This window comes from Amphibalanus amphitrite, unplaced genomic scaffold, assembly GCF_019059575.1.
Source record: "Amphibalanus amphitrite isolate SeventyFive unplaced genomic scaffold, NRLGWU_Aamphi_draft 000652F_arrow, whole genome shotgun sequence".
Classification (NCBI taxonomy): Eukaryota; Metazoa; Arthropoda; class Thecostraca; order Balanomorpha; family Balanidae; genus Amphibalanus; species Amphibalanus amphitrite.
The window spans coordinates 90,924-106,814 of record NW_024882146.1 but is presented as its reverse complement, the minus strand read 5'-3'; the positions used below and the strand labels follow the sequence as shown (position 1 = coordinate 106,814).

Below are 15,891 nucleotides of genomic sequence, written 5' to 3'. Positions count from 1 at the left end.
TTTTAGGATTTCACTCCATCGAGATTGGCGCTCCGTTTATTTCTTAGGTTCTTTCGATTAGAAAGAGAACTTGAAAGCTGTATCAATGGCCAGCCCATTTATTTTAGTATGAACTGCTGAGTCCTCATGGTGGGAAAAGCGTTCCCATACCTATACATCTGTCCCTATCTTACCGCATGATGAATACGAGCAAGGTAAAGCAGCACACGGTCGCACTGCCATTGTGTCTACTCTTGTTTAGATCAGGCACCTGTATAACGCCAGTGGCTTGTCTCTGACCTTGGTCACCGAGTGGGCTTCCACAGCTCCGTGCACGCACACAACATTCCCACTGGCCTTGCAGGCATGAACAGCATCTGACCTTGCAGGATCGTCACTGGGAATGAACCTAAACCACACGCGGCCGCCGGGGGCGTTAAACTAAACCACTGCCGTGGATCCGGCATGGGAGGAGCATCATGACTTCCGTTCAGCGTGGGTAAGCTAAGTGGGAGTTATTGTTATGAGTTGGCACAGTTATTCTGATGAAATGGACAAAGGCACGATATTATCTCTGGATATTATGAGGCTAACTGTGCCTCGGACCTTGAATAATGAATAGTGATTTTGAAAGTTTCTTTTAGAAGTTAAGTGTTTCCAGTAGCTACAATAAAATCATTGAAGGTATTTGTATAAAAATCACGTTTTGAGAAACGTCAGTCGTCATCCTGTCCTCGTTAGCAACAGAATGACGTTCGCACGATTTGCCTTGTGCAGTTTCTGAGGCTGCCTCCAGTTTTCTCCATTAGTAAGCTTGACAGCATCTGTCCACCAAATACGCTCAATAGAGGTCTGTTTTCACAGACGATTGGACCGCTCACGACCTGGCCGGCTCGGCCGACCAAATCAATCCGAGTTTCTCCGTCGGCAGCGGACCACAAATAAACATCAGAGCGTCACTGAGGGGTGACCTGGCGACCCGCACCGGCTAGTGTCTGCGTTATGAACGCACGCACAGAGACCACGATTGGAGAGGGTGAGCGTGACTGCTGCACGCGGCCGTCACGAGCCGATGGGTGACGACTTAAATGGACGCGGAACGCGTGAACTCTAGCACGTGATAATGCGGATGGTTACGCGCAACTTTCTCTTTCAAAGCTATTACAGTCGTAGTCGCACCAAAAATAAATATGCATCACAAGTGTAACACGCCTGTAGACTAGTTGTTCTGGCATAAAACGCACCTACTTGGAGCTTACGTTGATGCAAGGTGTTTGACAATCAAAAGAGCTTGTTTCCCTCATATCTTGTCATGACTTTTTTAATATCCGGTGGTTGGTCACGGGAATCTCGACATCCTGGGAGGAACTATGTCCCACCTACTACCATCCGACCACAGACCACGCCCAGCCTCAGTGTTGGTGGGCGTGGCCTGGGGCGTGGTCTCCCAGCCCGTGTCAATAGGACCATAAACTGACTCATGAGGGCCAGTCAGTGGCCGCTTTGCTGTCGCATGCTGGCAAGGCCATCCGTTGAAAGCGACGGCCATAGTCCAGTTGTGTCTCACGAAACAGGATTAAAGCCTCAAAAGCCGAAATCTCCTAAATGCTTCCAATTCGGTCATAGTCTGGACCTTTCGCGCTCCTGTCCAGTAGTAAACACCCAAAAATAGCACCAATTCATCGCCGGCAATGCGGGAGACTCATTTCGTCCCGCTGGGCGTGCCTGTGACGTCAGGACAGCTGATGAGCTCACCTAGCGCTCGTTGCATCTCCATCAGTTCCCGCTGTGAAATCGTTCAGCCGCGCCTCCCTGTGGCTTCCCCGCCGACCGTGGCCGTGTCCCGTCCCGGGACTTATCTTGCCGCGACCCCTCCGAAATGCGTGCCCTTGCTTCCTATAGTTCCTACTACGCATTTCAGACCCTCTGGAACAGTCCTTTTTGGCCCTTTCTCGTTACCTATACGCTTGATTTCAACCAAACTTTGACACAATGTGTTTCAATGGCCTACCTAATTTTTACTAATATGGTCTTTTAACAAAATGTCAAAATGAAAGGCACTTGTCGTTGACTTGTAATGGTAAAAATTGATCGGAAAACTCTGCACCGTGGTAGAGGCTAGCATGGCGTTGCAGCGTCAGCTGTTGCGCCGCAGCTAAGCTCCGCCCACTGTGCCGCGACACCGGGACCGGTCATTCGCCGCTCGGGGTCAGAGCGGTGCGGAGGTCTGACGGACTGGGACGAGACACACGCTAACGCAGGCATCATTGTGTGAATATTGTAAATGTCGTATCTCGCGCGGAGAGAATAAGGATGAAGAATTCAATGCAGATCGCGATGGTGTATGTATAAAACAATAAGCACTCCTAGCTACAGAATGTTATTCCCTATGCAGACTTAAAATAATCTTATTTTCAATAATTTATAGCGAGCCTCTCCGCAGCCGTTTTCCTACAGGCTATTGTGCATTTAAGGAGTAACGGGACAGAATTCACCGGACTGTCTTTGCATTCAACGGCCTTATTTAATTGAAGATATCCACATAGATACTTGTAGGTATTTAGTTTTTTTTATTTAAAAGAATAATTTTTTTTTTTGGGGGGGGGTGAAAATAATAGGTAAATCTTTCTATGACATTTCCACAATGCTTTCAGAATGTTGTTGATAGATCTTAGGCCCGAAAAACAATAAAACAGGGGAAAATATAGGATGACTCAATCTGAAAATGTAGATATGCAATATCGAGAGTTCATGATCTCCCGTCCTTCACTCCCCCTTGTCAGTCTCTCGTCTATACGTTTATAGTATATTGTCTCTCGTCTATAGCCTAATCTCTATCTTCGTCACTTGTCTCTGGTCTATCATCTTCGTCTCCTGTCTCTGCTCTAGCGGCTATATGCATATTGTTTGTTGTCCACTAGCCAACGTTTACCGTTCGTCTCATTGTCACTTTGTCTCCTTTTCCTTTCTCTTTCTTCCTCCGTCCTTATTTGTCGTAGAACAACTTATTAAAAGTTCATGACATGCAAACAAGTGCTCCACTCCGCTGCGCTGCGTGCGCGGCCCGCACGCCGGCCGGCCGGACTGCGACTGCCGCCGACATGACCCGAGGCTGTACCGCAAGTGGGCGGAGCCAAGCCGCAGTGTGCTAGTGCGTCTCGACCAATCAGAGGGGAGACAGCGTCCAGCCTGTGTCAGCCTCTAAGCAGGGCTCTGACGACCTTAACATTATCAGTCAATGACAAGTGCCTTTATTTTTCATTTTTCGTTAATAGACCATATTGATAAAAATTAGGTAGGGATCTTAAACTACCAATGCCAAAGTTTGGTTAAAATCAAACGCATATACAACGAGAAATAGCCGAAAAGGACTGTTCCACAGGGTCTGAAACGCATAGTAGTTCCCATGCTGCCTCACCGACAGTAGGAATTTTACCGGAGACGGCGGCCGCCTTCGGTGACGTCACGGCGCCCGATGACGTCAGAGCCAGACAGCGGGGAGATGATGGTGTATTTTAGAAGGGAGTAATGATCGAAGTTCTCACTGCTGTGGGACTTATGATGTTGTGGGATAGACGGTTTCCGGGTAAGGTTTATGAGTCTGGATCCCCAACATGACCCGCAAAGTTTTGAGGACAAGTTTTCCTTCGATTTGTGGTGTTATACGAGCAGATAAAATAGTGACAGGACAAAGAAGCCATGAGCTGTCTCGACTCTGAAGAAGAGAACATTGACGTCGAGAAACTCATAACTATGTATATCTGCAAATTACAATCAATGCAAGAAAGCTGGGATGCGACATGACTGTAACATCATCTTAACTTCATCCCAAGCCGTCAATTTAATCGAGATTCCACTCAAACTCTCCCGTTCGGTCCCCGCAGTCGACTGAAGGGCCCCGTTCGTAAATCCCGGTTTCCGTGGCCGCGTTCTCCGTGTCGCCACGAGCCGGTCACCCGCTTCACGCATGCCCGGGCGGTGTGCCACGCTCGCGGGTCGGTTTTTGTGCGTCGGAAATCCAGGCCGGCTTGCCGACTGACGTTGGGTGGCTGGCGGTAGACGGTGCAGTAGAAATTGCGGTAGAAGGTGCGGTAGACCGCGGTGGACGGTGCAACGGTGGATGATGGATGGTGGACAGTGGACTAATGAACGGTGTCAATGTTAAACGGTGCTCGGTTGTTGTTGCTGCATGGAAGGGTATAAACTACATAAGACATTGCAACAATGGGTGGTAGACGGTAGGCTAAAAGGCAGGCAGGAGTGGGCGGGGGCAGCTGTCGCATGGCGCCGAACGGTTGATGGAGCTGGGTTGGAGGGCAGCAGGGGAGCTTGGTCACATAACTTAGGCCCATTTGAGCGTCAGCTTGTCGGGACGATCTTTTCCGCGTGGCCTGGCTGGCACGGTAACGTGGTATGAGCCTTCTCCCTGACGACCGAAGCTAATCATGCGTACTGATTAACTGGGCCTTTTATGGAATGCTAATTATGCATCTTCTGGATATCGCTGGTTAACCTGAGCCGACCTGCACATGATCTTCGAAAGTTTCTGCTAGTTTCCATGGGCCAGGTTTACGAAGTGCATCGATGCCAGCATTGTCGGGTTAGAATAAACAGGTCAACAAGAGGTCATGAACTAAGGAACCGCGGCACGACTGGTTTCACCGTTCTAGCGGCCAGTCTGGTTTTACTGATAATGCTGTGTAACGTGATTGATAAGAGGCTTGAAACAAGGAAGTGGCTCAACATCTCTAACAAGCTCATCACTCGTTTCTAACATTACGCTTCAGTTTTGGTAGCATCGTCTTGCGGTTCGTCGGCGATAAAGTAGGGATAAGTATAGGTGTGAATCACGTTAAAAATCATCCGAAACTGATCATCCTGGCACGCTTTCAGGCGTCTGCAAAACAGGAACCGTGTGACCTGGAAATGTATCCCTGCCTTCCGAACAGGTGCGCGGATCACCGAGGTGTGAAACCTCACTGAGATACATTATCCTCACGTACTAACTTGGACGCGGCCGGCTGCTCACCTCCGTACATTACTGCCGAGAGTAGGTGTTAAGCCATTATCTGGATTACAACAGATCCGACGCGAGTCTCTCGGAAGGTGTTCCCGTGATGGTCGGATTATATATCGATGAAGGTAATTGGTACCGACATAACCATCAGTGACGCCACCCATCACGGTGAGGGAGCTGATGGGGAAGGTGTCCCAGTGAAAGTCCGCCCACTCTGACAGAGAGGAACCTTCGGGATGTTGACGGGGCTCTCCCAGCCACCAGATGGGTGAAGTTGTAAATCAATAACATGTCACGTGAATGTCAGGTAGATAAAAGAACAGTGAGGTAAGATGTCGGGCTACTCGTGACAGTTATTGCGTTTGTGGATAGGTATATATTGATTTCACTTCCGGCACAATGAAAATCGTGGTATAAGGCATTGGAAGTCTTGTGAAATGCATAATCGCCAGTGAGGAGGATAGAAAACGTTAATTGACAGGAAGTTGCATAATGACATCAAGCGCGACCGCGGCTACCATTAAAGCCGTATCAGGTTCAATGATGATGAACGAGGTTCATTTGAATAGACGAGGCAGCTGTGGAAATATTGGGCAACTGCGGTATAATGAATTCGACCGTGGTATTGGATGATGATGGTGACCTCCGAACTCTGAGAAGCTATGCCTCTCTGTCAGCGAGAATGATTTGTGAACCAGGAACGTAGGTTTTCGACTCACTAACAAGCCGGCAAAGCACACAAAAAGTAGACTAATCCATCAGAAGACCGATCATGAGAGTGATCAACCTGGCAAGCAGCAATGTCTATATTAAATCGATACGACACAAGCAATGTTATCAACCGGCATCAGATTGTGGTGCGAAATCACAACCAAAAGTACACAACGCGCCAAGGAGAACGTGTCCAACCGCATCCGAATGCCTTCTGTCCGGCCCAGTCTCCCGACTAAGAGAGGTCCGGCCCGGGAGTCTTTGAAGTCTCCCGACTTCAAACCCGTACCGCCGCTCTCTCGCCGGTCATGCGACAACCGACCACAGTGCGTCGTTTTTCGTCTCCTGCGTCACCCAGGGTGGGAACCGGGAACCGGCGCTGGGCGTCTGTTTATGTAACCCGGGCACACCAAAGACCGCGGGGCTCCCACGACGCCCGGCCGGGGCAGTCACGCGGAGCGGAACGCGCGCGCGTGGAGCAACGCACACACACACAAAACTGGGGTGGGGAGGGCGCCCGCTCCGCCGCCGCGGCCACCGTCGCGCACCGCTCGCTCCGTCGGTCCGTTCCGTTCCGTCCGCCCCGCTGATCGTTCCGCTGCATGCTCGGATTGGACGCGTCCTGAAGAAGCTCCCATTCCTTCCGGGCTGCAAGTCCCCATTCCTTCCGGGCTGCTACGTCAGGGGGTGGACGAGGGCGGGGTGAAAGAAAAACTCGTCATCCGCCTCCACTCTAAAAATGAAGTAGGCAAGGCACGGGCAGAGGGCAAGCATGGAATCAGCTTGTCAATTTAGCAGCTACGCATCAGTCATCCATTTGATTCATTGAACCTCTAAGTCTCGTGAAATGTTTAAGCACTGCCGGCAAGGAACTGAGACGGCTGATTGGCGCGTGCTTCCGACTGATGGTGCATTCAGTGCGCGTTTGGACAGCGCCGTGCTCTGTATACTGCACGGAACAGGAACAATGGACCCACTGCCAGATACAGCTAGTCATACGGACAGGACCTGATGCTAGAACGGGACGGGACAGGACAGGACAGCCGGTGTGACTGCAGCGAACATGACAGCTGACAGAAGAGCTGGACAGACACGGAACGGAACAATGGCCAGTGAACAAGAGGTGAAAAGAACGGCAACCTAATGGCCGACCCGGCTTCTGCTGAATGGGCCGACAGACGGGGCTGAATGCGTTCCGTGTTTCGGTGAATAGGTGCTGACAGGTACCCGGCGCATGCTGATTGCTGACCTTCAGTCGCACGGTACAAATGTGTCCACCTCTTTATCGGCTGGGCAATCACCGAACAGTCCCAGGCTACCCGTTATACGCATGTGTGTGAGCGCAGGCGTTCCATCACTGATGGTTTAGTCTCGGCCGGTTAGTCCTGTCCCACGCGTTTGAGGTGACCCGGTAGTCCTGAGCAGGTCACGTGGCCGTCTCTACGGCTCCGCGCCGCGGCTGACCAGCGAACCACGGCTAATCACGTGACGCGAGTCCCTTCGGCCTCGGGCGGGCCACTGGCTCCGTTCCGGAGCTCGAACGCAGAGCTGCGGACGCACCTGAAGATGCCTCATGGGGAACGACCTTCGGCCCCGAGCCATGCCTCTGAAAGGTCGCTGCTTGATTAGCTAAACACGAGGACTCAAAATTAGAGTGCGTGCCAATCACGATACACTTGTTCAGCTGCTTCTTTGGCGGAATGGATGACATGAGGTAGTCGAACCCCTATCCCCCGAATCAAGTGGCATGATAGCTAATCCATCTAATCTATGAAGGGAATCACCACGGGATTATTTGTGCGCGGTCGAAGACCGGCAACATCTGTTGGTCGCACACTACCACCGGCGATGGATAAATTCCCGCGGTTGTAATTGAACACCTGGCTGTAATTCGGATTTCGGATGCCCAAAGCCCACATAATCTGTCAAAATTGCTGGCAGAACTACGAGGAAACCAGTGGAAACGAAAAACGGCGCAAGTGGTATGGTAAAATATAAATAAGACATTCCTTATAGGGTCATTGAAACGCCGGGCCCAATTGCGGCTCTTCTTGATCTTATTTTTTAGTAATACAATCCCTAGAATCTGATAATAAATGCACCCTGATACCATTTCGGGACACATGATCAAACCCAGAAAGCCGACAAAAAAGAAAACAAATAATGTGTGGATAATCTCACGGTCGGCGTCGGTCGCTCCATCCGCGGGCGGTCCCGTGACCTTGCCCGGGGCGGTACGGAGCACTCGCCGCGGCCACAGATGCCATGGAACAGGACTGGCACTCGGCGGATCAGTAGTTAATGGACCGGGGCCGCTGAGTTTCGTGGCGGTACTTTCGGCCGATATGGAGTGGAAATGGCCACGTGACGTCACGCAGAGACTATTGAGGGGAAAGGCTCTAGGCGGACCGGATATATAGGCAAAGGAATATGTAAAAAGAACGAAGAGCGAAAAAAGAGGCAGACAGACGATGTTGGTGAAGTGTAGGAGAAAATAACTGAATGTTCCAGGAGCATGGAACGTATCCCGCGAGGGAAAATCCCTAATCCGCCAGCAGCGTTCCTCAGCACACACTCGACCGGCAGTCATCTTCAACAGGTTTTGCTGACCCTCCTCAACAGACGGGAACTCGGACAAACGGCGGACGTTGACTGTGACAATTAAATGACTCGTGGGATCAGCCGCGGGCCGTCCGCGCCGAGGGCCTACATGGCAGTCCAGCCGGCACGGCCCACTCGGTCGCGCTTGGATAATTCCCCTCAGCACACGTTTAACAATCTAACGGGACATGCCTAAACGACCCGACTACTGGTGGAAAAGGCTTCGGCGGTATTAAGTGGTTCCAAGTGTCAGAAGAGCGGCCTAAGACAGTCGGCATGAGGGCTTAATCATCCTTGATGGACAGGAAGACGTAGGTGTGTGATGAGCGGTGGCGGTTTCCATGAATATGGTAATCCGGCAATCCCCTGTTCGAACTGCTGAAAGCTTATTATCATCCATCGCCGTCTATTAACCCTACTCGGTCTCCCCCTCCCTTTCTATTTAAATTCGACCCTGTGACCATGGGCTCCCTTTTACCGGACCGACGAGCACTTGGACAACAGGAAGCGGCCTGTTAGCGTGAGAGTCTGATGACACTTCCCTCCCCCATCGACCCCTTTCCGTCCGTCCCTGCCTGCCGCTGCCGCCCGGCGCTATGCGCGCGGTGAATGGAGCCATGGCGAGGCACAATGAGCCGGTAAGTGCTCATCAGGGCGGCGCCAGTCAGCTGGCCGTGTCTGGGTCGCCCGATCGTCCCACATCTGATGGGCCTGTCAGCGTCACTCGGCTCGGCTGGGTGAGCGGTGGCCCAGCCGTCACATCTCGCAGCTGAGTGGGATGGAGCGAGATGGCTGTCCGCCTGCCCGTCAGGCCTGCATAGTGCATCTCCACTCCCCCAGCACTTAAACCAGCACCAGCACTAGTCCGTCCGTCTTACCGACTGACGTCATATGTGACCTACAGAAACCGTCAGCAAGCTGGCCTCCCCAGTGGAAATGATGAATAACCCTCGCCCGTATAGGGGGGGTCGAACGGACCCCCCATGTTTTTTCGCGAATAACTCGCGTAAAAAGCGGCCGATCGCGACGAAACTTTCAGTACCCTCGCGTTAATCAATTTCACACCTACCCTGAAAATTTCATGACCCTGACCCAAATGACCTTTGACCTGTGACCTACTTTTCGAGACCATGTTTGGCTGGAATCGCGATTCGGCGTATGTCGGCTCGCATTAGCCGCGCGTTTGCAGTCTTTTCGTGGCTTCAAGCGTTCAAACATGTGATATGATGTTGCCCCCATGCATTAGGGTGGGTGTCAAGGTCACCTGAAGGTCAGGTCAGGTCATTGACCTTTGATAACCTCGGTTCACTTTTTCGAGTTTTACATGTTTCTAGGCCAGTTTTTGGAGCTTAATTCGAATTTAGCAGCCATATGAACATTTACGAAGTAGTTTTGGTGCCTTCGTAAGATGTTACGAAGCTGTCAGAGGCGGTTGCCACCTACTACGAATACCCTTACTGGTTGACCTGACCTGACCTGACCCGACCTGGCCTAAATACATGAAGACATCATCTGTGATCAAAACTAATATGATATTCGTGATCAGCACCCCGAAAAACCCCTTACCAGCCACATTTTACGACGTTCTAACAGGTCCCGATTTTCCCGCCTTTGGGGTCATTGACCTGACCTGCAAGGTCAACCAATGACCTAGGACCTTAAAATTGGGTATCATCGGATTCCTCTCGTCACGGGCAACACGCTCGTTTTTTCCGCGAAGCTCTAGCTCAATCAGGGGCGAAACGGCAAGGGGGGGGGTCCAACGGACCCCCCCCCCCCCTTATACGTTCGCGGCTGGAAAAACACCAATACGGGCGAGGGATAACACATTCATCAACCCAGTCGCACGGCTTTGACGTCAGTTCGCCCACCTTTGCTCTTTTCGTAATCGAGCCGGGGATCGCGTCACACGCTCCTGCCAAGACCTTTGCTCCCTCGACAATCCGGCTAATGCGTGGGTACACCCTGCGCCCCGGCGTCTCACCCCAAACACCTTTAACCCTCGCATGTGTGCGGCGTTTGCCAGCTTCTAATGTGTAGGGGGGGGTCGGTTGGACCCCCCCCCCCTTGCCGTTTGGCCCCTGATCGAGCTAGAGCTTCGCGGAAAAAACGAGCGTGTTGCCCGTGACGAGAGGAACCCGATGATACCCAATTTTAATGTCCTAGGTCATTGGTTGACCTTCCAGGTCAGGTCAATGACCCAAAGTCGGGAAAATCGGGACCTGTTAGAAAGTCGTAAAGTGTGGCTGCTAAGGGGTTTTCGGGGTGCTGATCACGAATATCGTGTTAGTTTTGATCACAGATGATGTTTTGAAGCATTTAGACCAGGTCGGGTCAGGTCAGGTCAGGTCAACCAGTAGGCGTCGTGACGGGTATTCGTAGTACGTGTCAACCGCCTCTGACAGCTTCGTAACATGTTACGAAGTCACCAAAACTACTTTGTAAATGTTCAAATGGTTGCTAAATTCGAATTCAGCTCCAAAAACTAGCCTAGAAACATGTAAAACTCGAAAAAGTGACCCGAGGTCACCCGAGGTCACCAAAGGTCAATGACCTGACCTGACCTTCAGGTGACCTTGACACACACGGGAGTAACATCAAATCACATGTTTGAACGTTTGAAACCACGAAAAGCTTGCAAACACGCGGCTAGTGCGTGCCGACATACGCGAAATAGCGATTCCGGCCAAACATGGTCTCGGAAAAGAGGTCACAGGTCAAAGGTCATTTGGGTCAGGGTCAGAAAATTTTCAGGGTAGGTGTAAAATTGATCAATGCGAGGGTACTGAAAGTTTCGTCGCGATTGGCCGCTTTTTACGCGAGTTATTCGCGAAAAACCATGGGGGGGGGGTCCATCCGACCCCCCCCCCCCCCTACACATGCGAGGGTTAACTTTAGGTGACGTCAGACAGAGGACTGGAAAACTCTCACGCTATCTCACGCGGCCATCACGGAGCGCCATGGACACACGGCCGGTAACGATCGTGTTTTGGTCATGGATCATTACCCGTGCCATCCGCGTGCGACCGCCGCGCCGCCGAACGCCGCCGCCGCGCCACCCTCGCCGCTTTCTTCCGAGCCGGCGTGACTGTTGCGATAACGGCGCGCGCCGGGTGGCTGGGAAGGTTCGGGACCGACGATCGGGGAGCGATGATCCGACGATTCGTCGACAATCGATGCCGCTGCCGACACCGTCGTGACCTGACCGCCTCTGCTGCTGCTGCTGCTGAGGCTGCGCTGACGGAGGACGAGCCGAGACGGACCGAAGGCCGGACACAATCGGCGACCCAGCCAGCCAGCTAACGACTCCGGTCGACCGTGAAAGACGCAGCCAGCAGCCCCAGCGAGGCGATAATACCAGGCGGCAGGCACGGAGGCGCCTCCGGATCAGGCTCCGCTGGCATTTTTCCGGTGCCTGCCCTCCGCGCCGCCAGCGTCTATTCATCCTATTATGCGTGGCACGGTTACATACATGCGGAACACGCAGACCGGTATCGAGCCCGCGGTCGACACGCGGAGTACGCATGCTAACTAGACAGGTACGGTAGAGCGCAGTTATCTCGACAGACAGATGAACAGCGGCGGTGGCGGCGCGGCTTTTCTGGGCTCAGTTTCCGGGAGTAATTGCGCCCGTATTTCATTGTGCTCGTGTTCAAAAACGGCCCCGCTCCGGCGCGTGCGGCGGTAGCCGCCGGCCACCGAACGGATCCATGGTCGGGTAACGGGTCGGCGGTAGCGCGGCATTTCCGGCGCACCAGTGGCGATCAGTGGCGAACTGCGGCGTGAGGCGGCGCGGGTGACAGCTCGGCTCGGCTTGGACTGCCTTTGTGTTTTGTGAGGGGTTGTTACGGTTTGAACTTCGAATGGTGCATCCGAAACGGTTCTGCGGCAACGGGTGCGGCTAGAGAAGCTCCCTTCACCCGTTGGAACTAAGAAGTGACATTTTTAATGATTGTAACAGACAGCTGACATCTTTCAAATGTTTCGCGGAAATTAATGACATGCTGACTTGCCCCGCTGGAAATAACCAGAAATAACGACAAGAAAGCTGACAGCAGTTGACATTGCATTTCATCAGAGTCGGATAAAGTGTTTTGCAATCGACTGGCAAGCGTCAATCGATGTTTTTCACCTGTGCTGCAACAATAAGCCCGCCTGTCTCCGGTCACTGCGGTGCCTTCTGCGACCAGAGCGGACTGTTTCCCGAGGCCGTACCGCCCGTGACGCGGTCCGTAACGCCTGTGACGCGGTCAGTACCGGCCGTAACGCCGTGTGACTCGGTCAGCAGTGACCGCTGAGACGCCGCGCCGCCGGCCGGAGGAGGCCAGTGGACCCCGGGCCGGTTGGGAGAGCGCCCTCGGCCGGAACGGAGACACTGGGCCGAGGTCGGCGGCGGGACGGAGACGGCTGGGCGCCACTGAGACTGCAGCCACGGGCCACGCCCGAGCGGGTGGTTTGGGTGGTGGTGGTGGGGGGGGGGGGGGGCTGTGCCGTCACTGGGTTAAATGTGGGAGAGTTATGTAACGGGTGGCATCTTTGTTTTTGTTGAGCATGTGCTTCCGTAACATACGATTTGACGTTGTTGTATTGTTCTGGTGCACTGTAACTGCAACACTTATGGAGCAAAACTTAAATAAATGGTTGAGAAGAGAGATTCTATCAAGATTCCATTGATCACAGTCATTGAATGTGCGATCTTATCAGATCAGCCTGACGGCACGGAAAACATTCTCTCATGTTCATTCTCGAACCTTATTGGAAAAGCTTTTGGCCCAACACGCGATGCCGTGCAAAAATGAATCAGCTTCTTTTACAAAAAGAGACGCAAGATGTGTCCGAAAACCATCCGCGCTAATCACTATGGCCCAAAACAACCTCATTCATTTGGCAGAGAGCATGGCTGGCTGGCGTGTGCCTGCCCGATGGAAATGGATGACCGGCGCGGCGGTGGGCTCATCCAATCGGTAATACGGCACCGGCCGGCCTCTGGTCCGCATCTGATTATGGCACCGGTAACCTGGTGTGCGGCGCTCACCGTGCGAAACGACCTTTGACTGAGACAGACGGCCCGACCTGAGACTGACGACCCGACCTGAGACTGGCCTGTGACCTGCGTCTGAGGCCTGAGCTATGTTTGGGTCCAAGCCCTCCAAGCGAGCTGTAACTGAACCGAGACCCTTCAGGTGAACTGCGGCACAAACCCTAATTCTCCATGGGAGTTGTGTCGAGACCCAGATCCTACGCTGAACTGACTGGACCCAGACCCTCCTGGCTCCACTGCCTAGGTCCAGTTCCGCTCTGGCCCGCGGGCTCCCCGGTATGCGTGTGGGCCGCTGCAGCACCTGCCGCGGGCCGTGCGCCGCCGCCGTCCGGAGAAAAACGTATCTCGGTCAGCGGCACAGCGCCGGCGGGGTGCGCCGCACCTCGTCTGACCCGCCGCGCCGCCGCCGCCGGTTAGATGACGCCGGCTCGACCGACATGTGATCCGTCGGCGCGAAGGGGAGATCGGATATCAGCTGCAGCGGTGTGGACCGAGCACAGTCCGGCAGGCTGACCACTGAACAACGATCGGAGTATAGCGAAGGGAAGAACTAACTATTCGCGTGGCGCATTACCATGACATGTTCTGCGTCTTCCGCCTACTTTGCATTTGGGCACGATATCTCGTGGTACACGACATGGGATGATATATTGGCTACATTGGACGCTACTTATTGCATGATTTAAAAGCACTCCCGCAACTGGAAGATATACTGTCCCGCAGTACGCCCCACTGAACAATATGCTGTCCTGCATCCTGCAGTACCCACATGATACACCGAACGTTTGATGCGGTGATGTGCCGTCTGATACGAAAAGATTGCTATTTTTAGTTGTTGTTTTTACAATGGCTGATAACGTGATGGGCGAACGTTTCCGGGCTTGCATTCAGTAAGCTAAAAATAAAAAACTGTCCTAGAATTGGCGCTTCCCGAATAGAGATGTTATCTGAATTCTGAACTATAAAATTTAATCGTTTGTCGTTTTGTGTCGGTGTCAATGTGTCGTTCCAGTCACTCACCTAGCGTGGCGTTGAGCCAGTCGGTGACGTCCTCCTTGAGCGGCAGCAGGTGACGCTCCTGGGCGTCGGCGATCTTCTGCTGCAGGTAGCGCACGTACTCGATCTCGGTCTCTGGCGGCCTCTCCAGCTCGTCGGGCGCGTCCAGCAGGGTGCCCCAGCTGCGACAGCGCTGACGCCGCATCCTGGATGCCTACGGAGAGAGACGAGGGAGGTAAATTATGCGTCGGGTCATGAACTGGGTGGAAGCGACATGTAGGCGAGGGCACAGCGACTGCAAGAATACCTCGGGTGAACGTCACTTGGGCCCGTATCAGGAGAACGGGTGTAAGTACATATGCATACAAATTAGGCAGCGGTCGTTCGCACGTACGGGGCGGAATTTAAACTATCAGTTAAAGCACACTATCAATTCGACGAATGGCTATTGCGTTCTACACTTTCTATCACATCCTGATCGTGCTCCATCTGCCACCCGCACTGGCTTTAGGCCGATATGGGCATCACTTGACAAAAGGGCATCACTTGAGTTGACGACCGACTCGGTGCCCGGTTAGGACTGTGGTTCGTGGTGGCGGCGGTAGCAACGGGGGTGCCTGGGACGAGGACGGAGGCGGCGCCGGGCAATAGTCTGGGCGGGTCTGGTAATTAAGACCGCGCGTCGCGGCGCGGCTCGTGTCATGTGACGTATCCGGAACAGGTGCGGCGTCTCTGGAATTCCCTCAATTCGTGCCGCGCCTCCCTCGCTCGTCAGTTGTGCCTCCTCGCGGAACGTCGCGACTAGAGTTGCAAAGTTTTCCCTATGGGCTGCTACCGGCACCGCCCCGCCCCACAAAAATTTTCTAGGATACCGGCATGCTACCACGCCCCAAGCAAAAACACCGCCAAATTACCGGCATACTAAAAAACCTGCATTCTTGATTCTGGCTTACCCCTACATGAGATGCCACATTTTGGCAATTTCAGTTACCGCCCCACCCAGCAGCCACCCATTGTCCAACCAAAACTCCAGCAGCCTGATTTTGGCTGAGTTGGCCCCACAAATACCACAATTTTGAAACTCAATTCCAGTTTACAGCTGTTAAAATATCAACTGTAATCAAAGAGGTATTGCCTACAAAAAGCCTACACACATTCATCAAAAAAGCAAGGTCAAAAAGAACTTGAATTACTGAAATGTGTTCCTGAGGACTGCACAGTGAGCAGCAATCAGATTTACCACAAGCGTTCTTATTTTCCACATTACCCTAAAATGAACTATAGCTAGTCATAAATCACAATATAAAAAAAAAAACTACAGATTTGGCCATGTTCCTAACTGAGGAAGCGAGATCAACATCTGCTTTTTCCTATCCGCCATGGCTTGTTGGCTCGTGAGTAAGATACGAATCATGTAAAAATATAAGTTAATAACTCACTTATCCTGAGAAGTCACCAAATAATATGTATAAAAACGATATAATATCCTCTCCCATCTCAAACGCGGGAACAAACACAAGGTTATAAAGGATCGAAACAGATGCGC

General features: G+C 52.6%; 1 protein-coding gene across 3 annotated transcripts in view; it reads right to left on the bottom strand.

The window, feature by feature from the left end:
- Positions 1-15,891, bottom strand: part of LOC122364009 — a 57,986-nt gene that overhangs the window by 16,540 nt on the left and 25,555 nt on the right. Inside the window, exons 1-2 of one of the 3 annotated variants that reach the window (XM_043333951.1) lie at positions 15,785-15,878; positions 14,370-14,559 (exon numbers count right to left, since the gene is read on the bottom strand). In XM_043333951.1, the coding sequence (XP_043189886.1) occupies positions 14,370-14,550 (181 nt within the window). In that variant the 5' untranslated portion in view covers positions 14,551-14,559; positions 15,785-15,878. Of the gene's footprint in view, positions 1-14,369; positions 14,560-15,784; positions 15,879-15,891 lie in introns of those variants that run through there. The other 2 variants (XM_043333950.1, XM_043333949.1) reach the window with 2 other exon arrangements.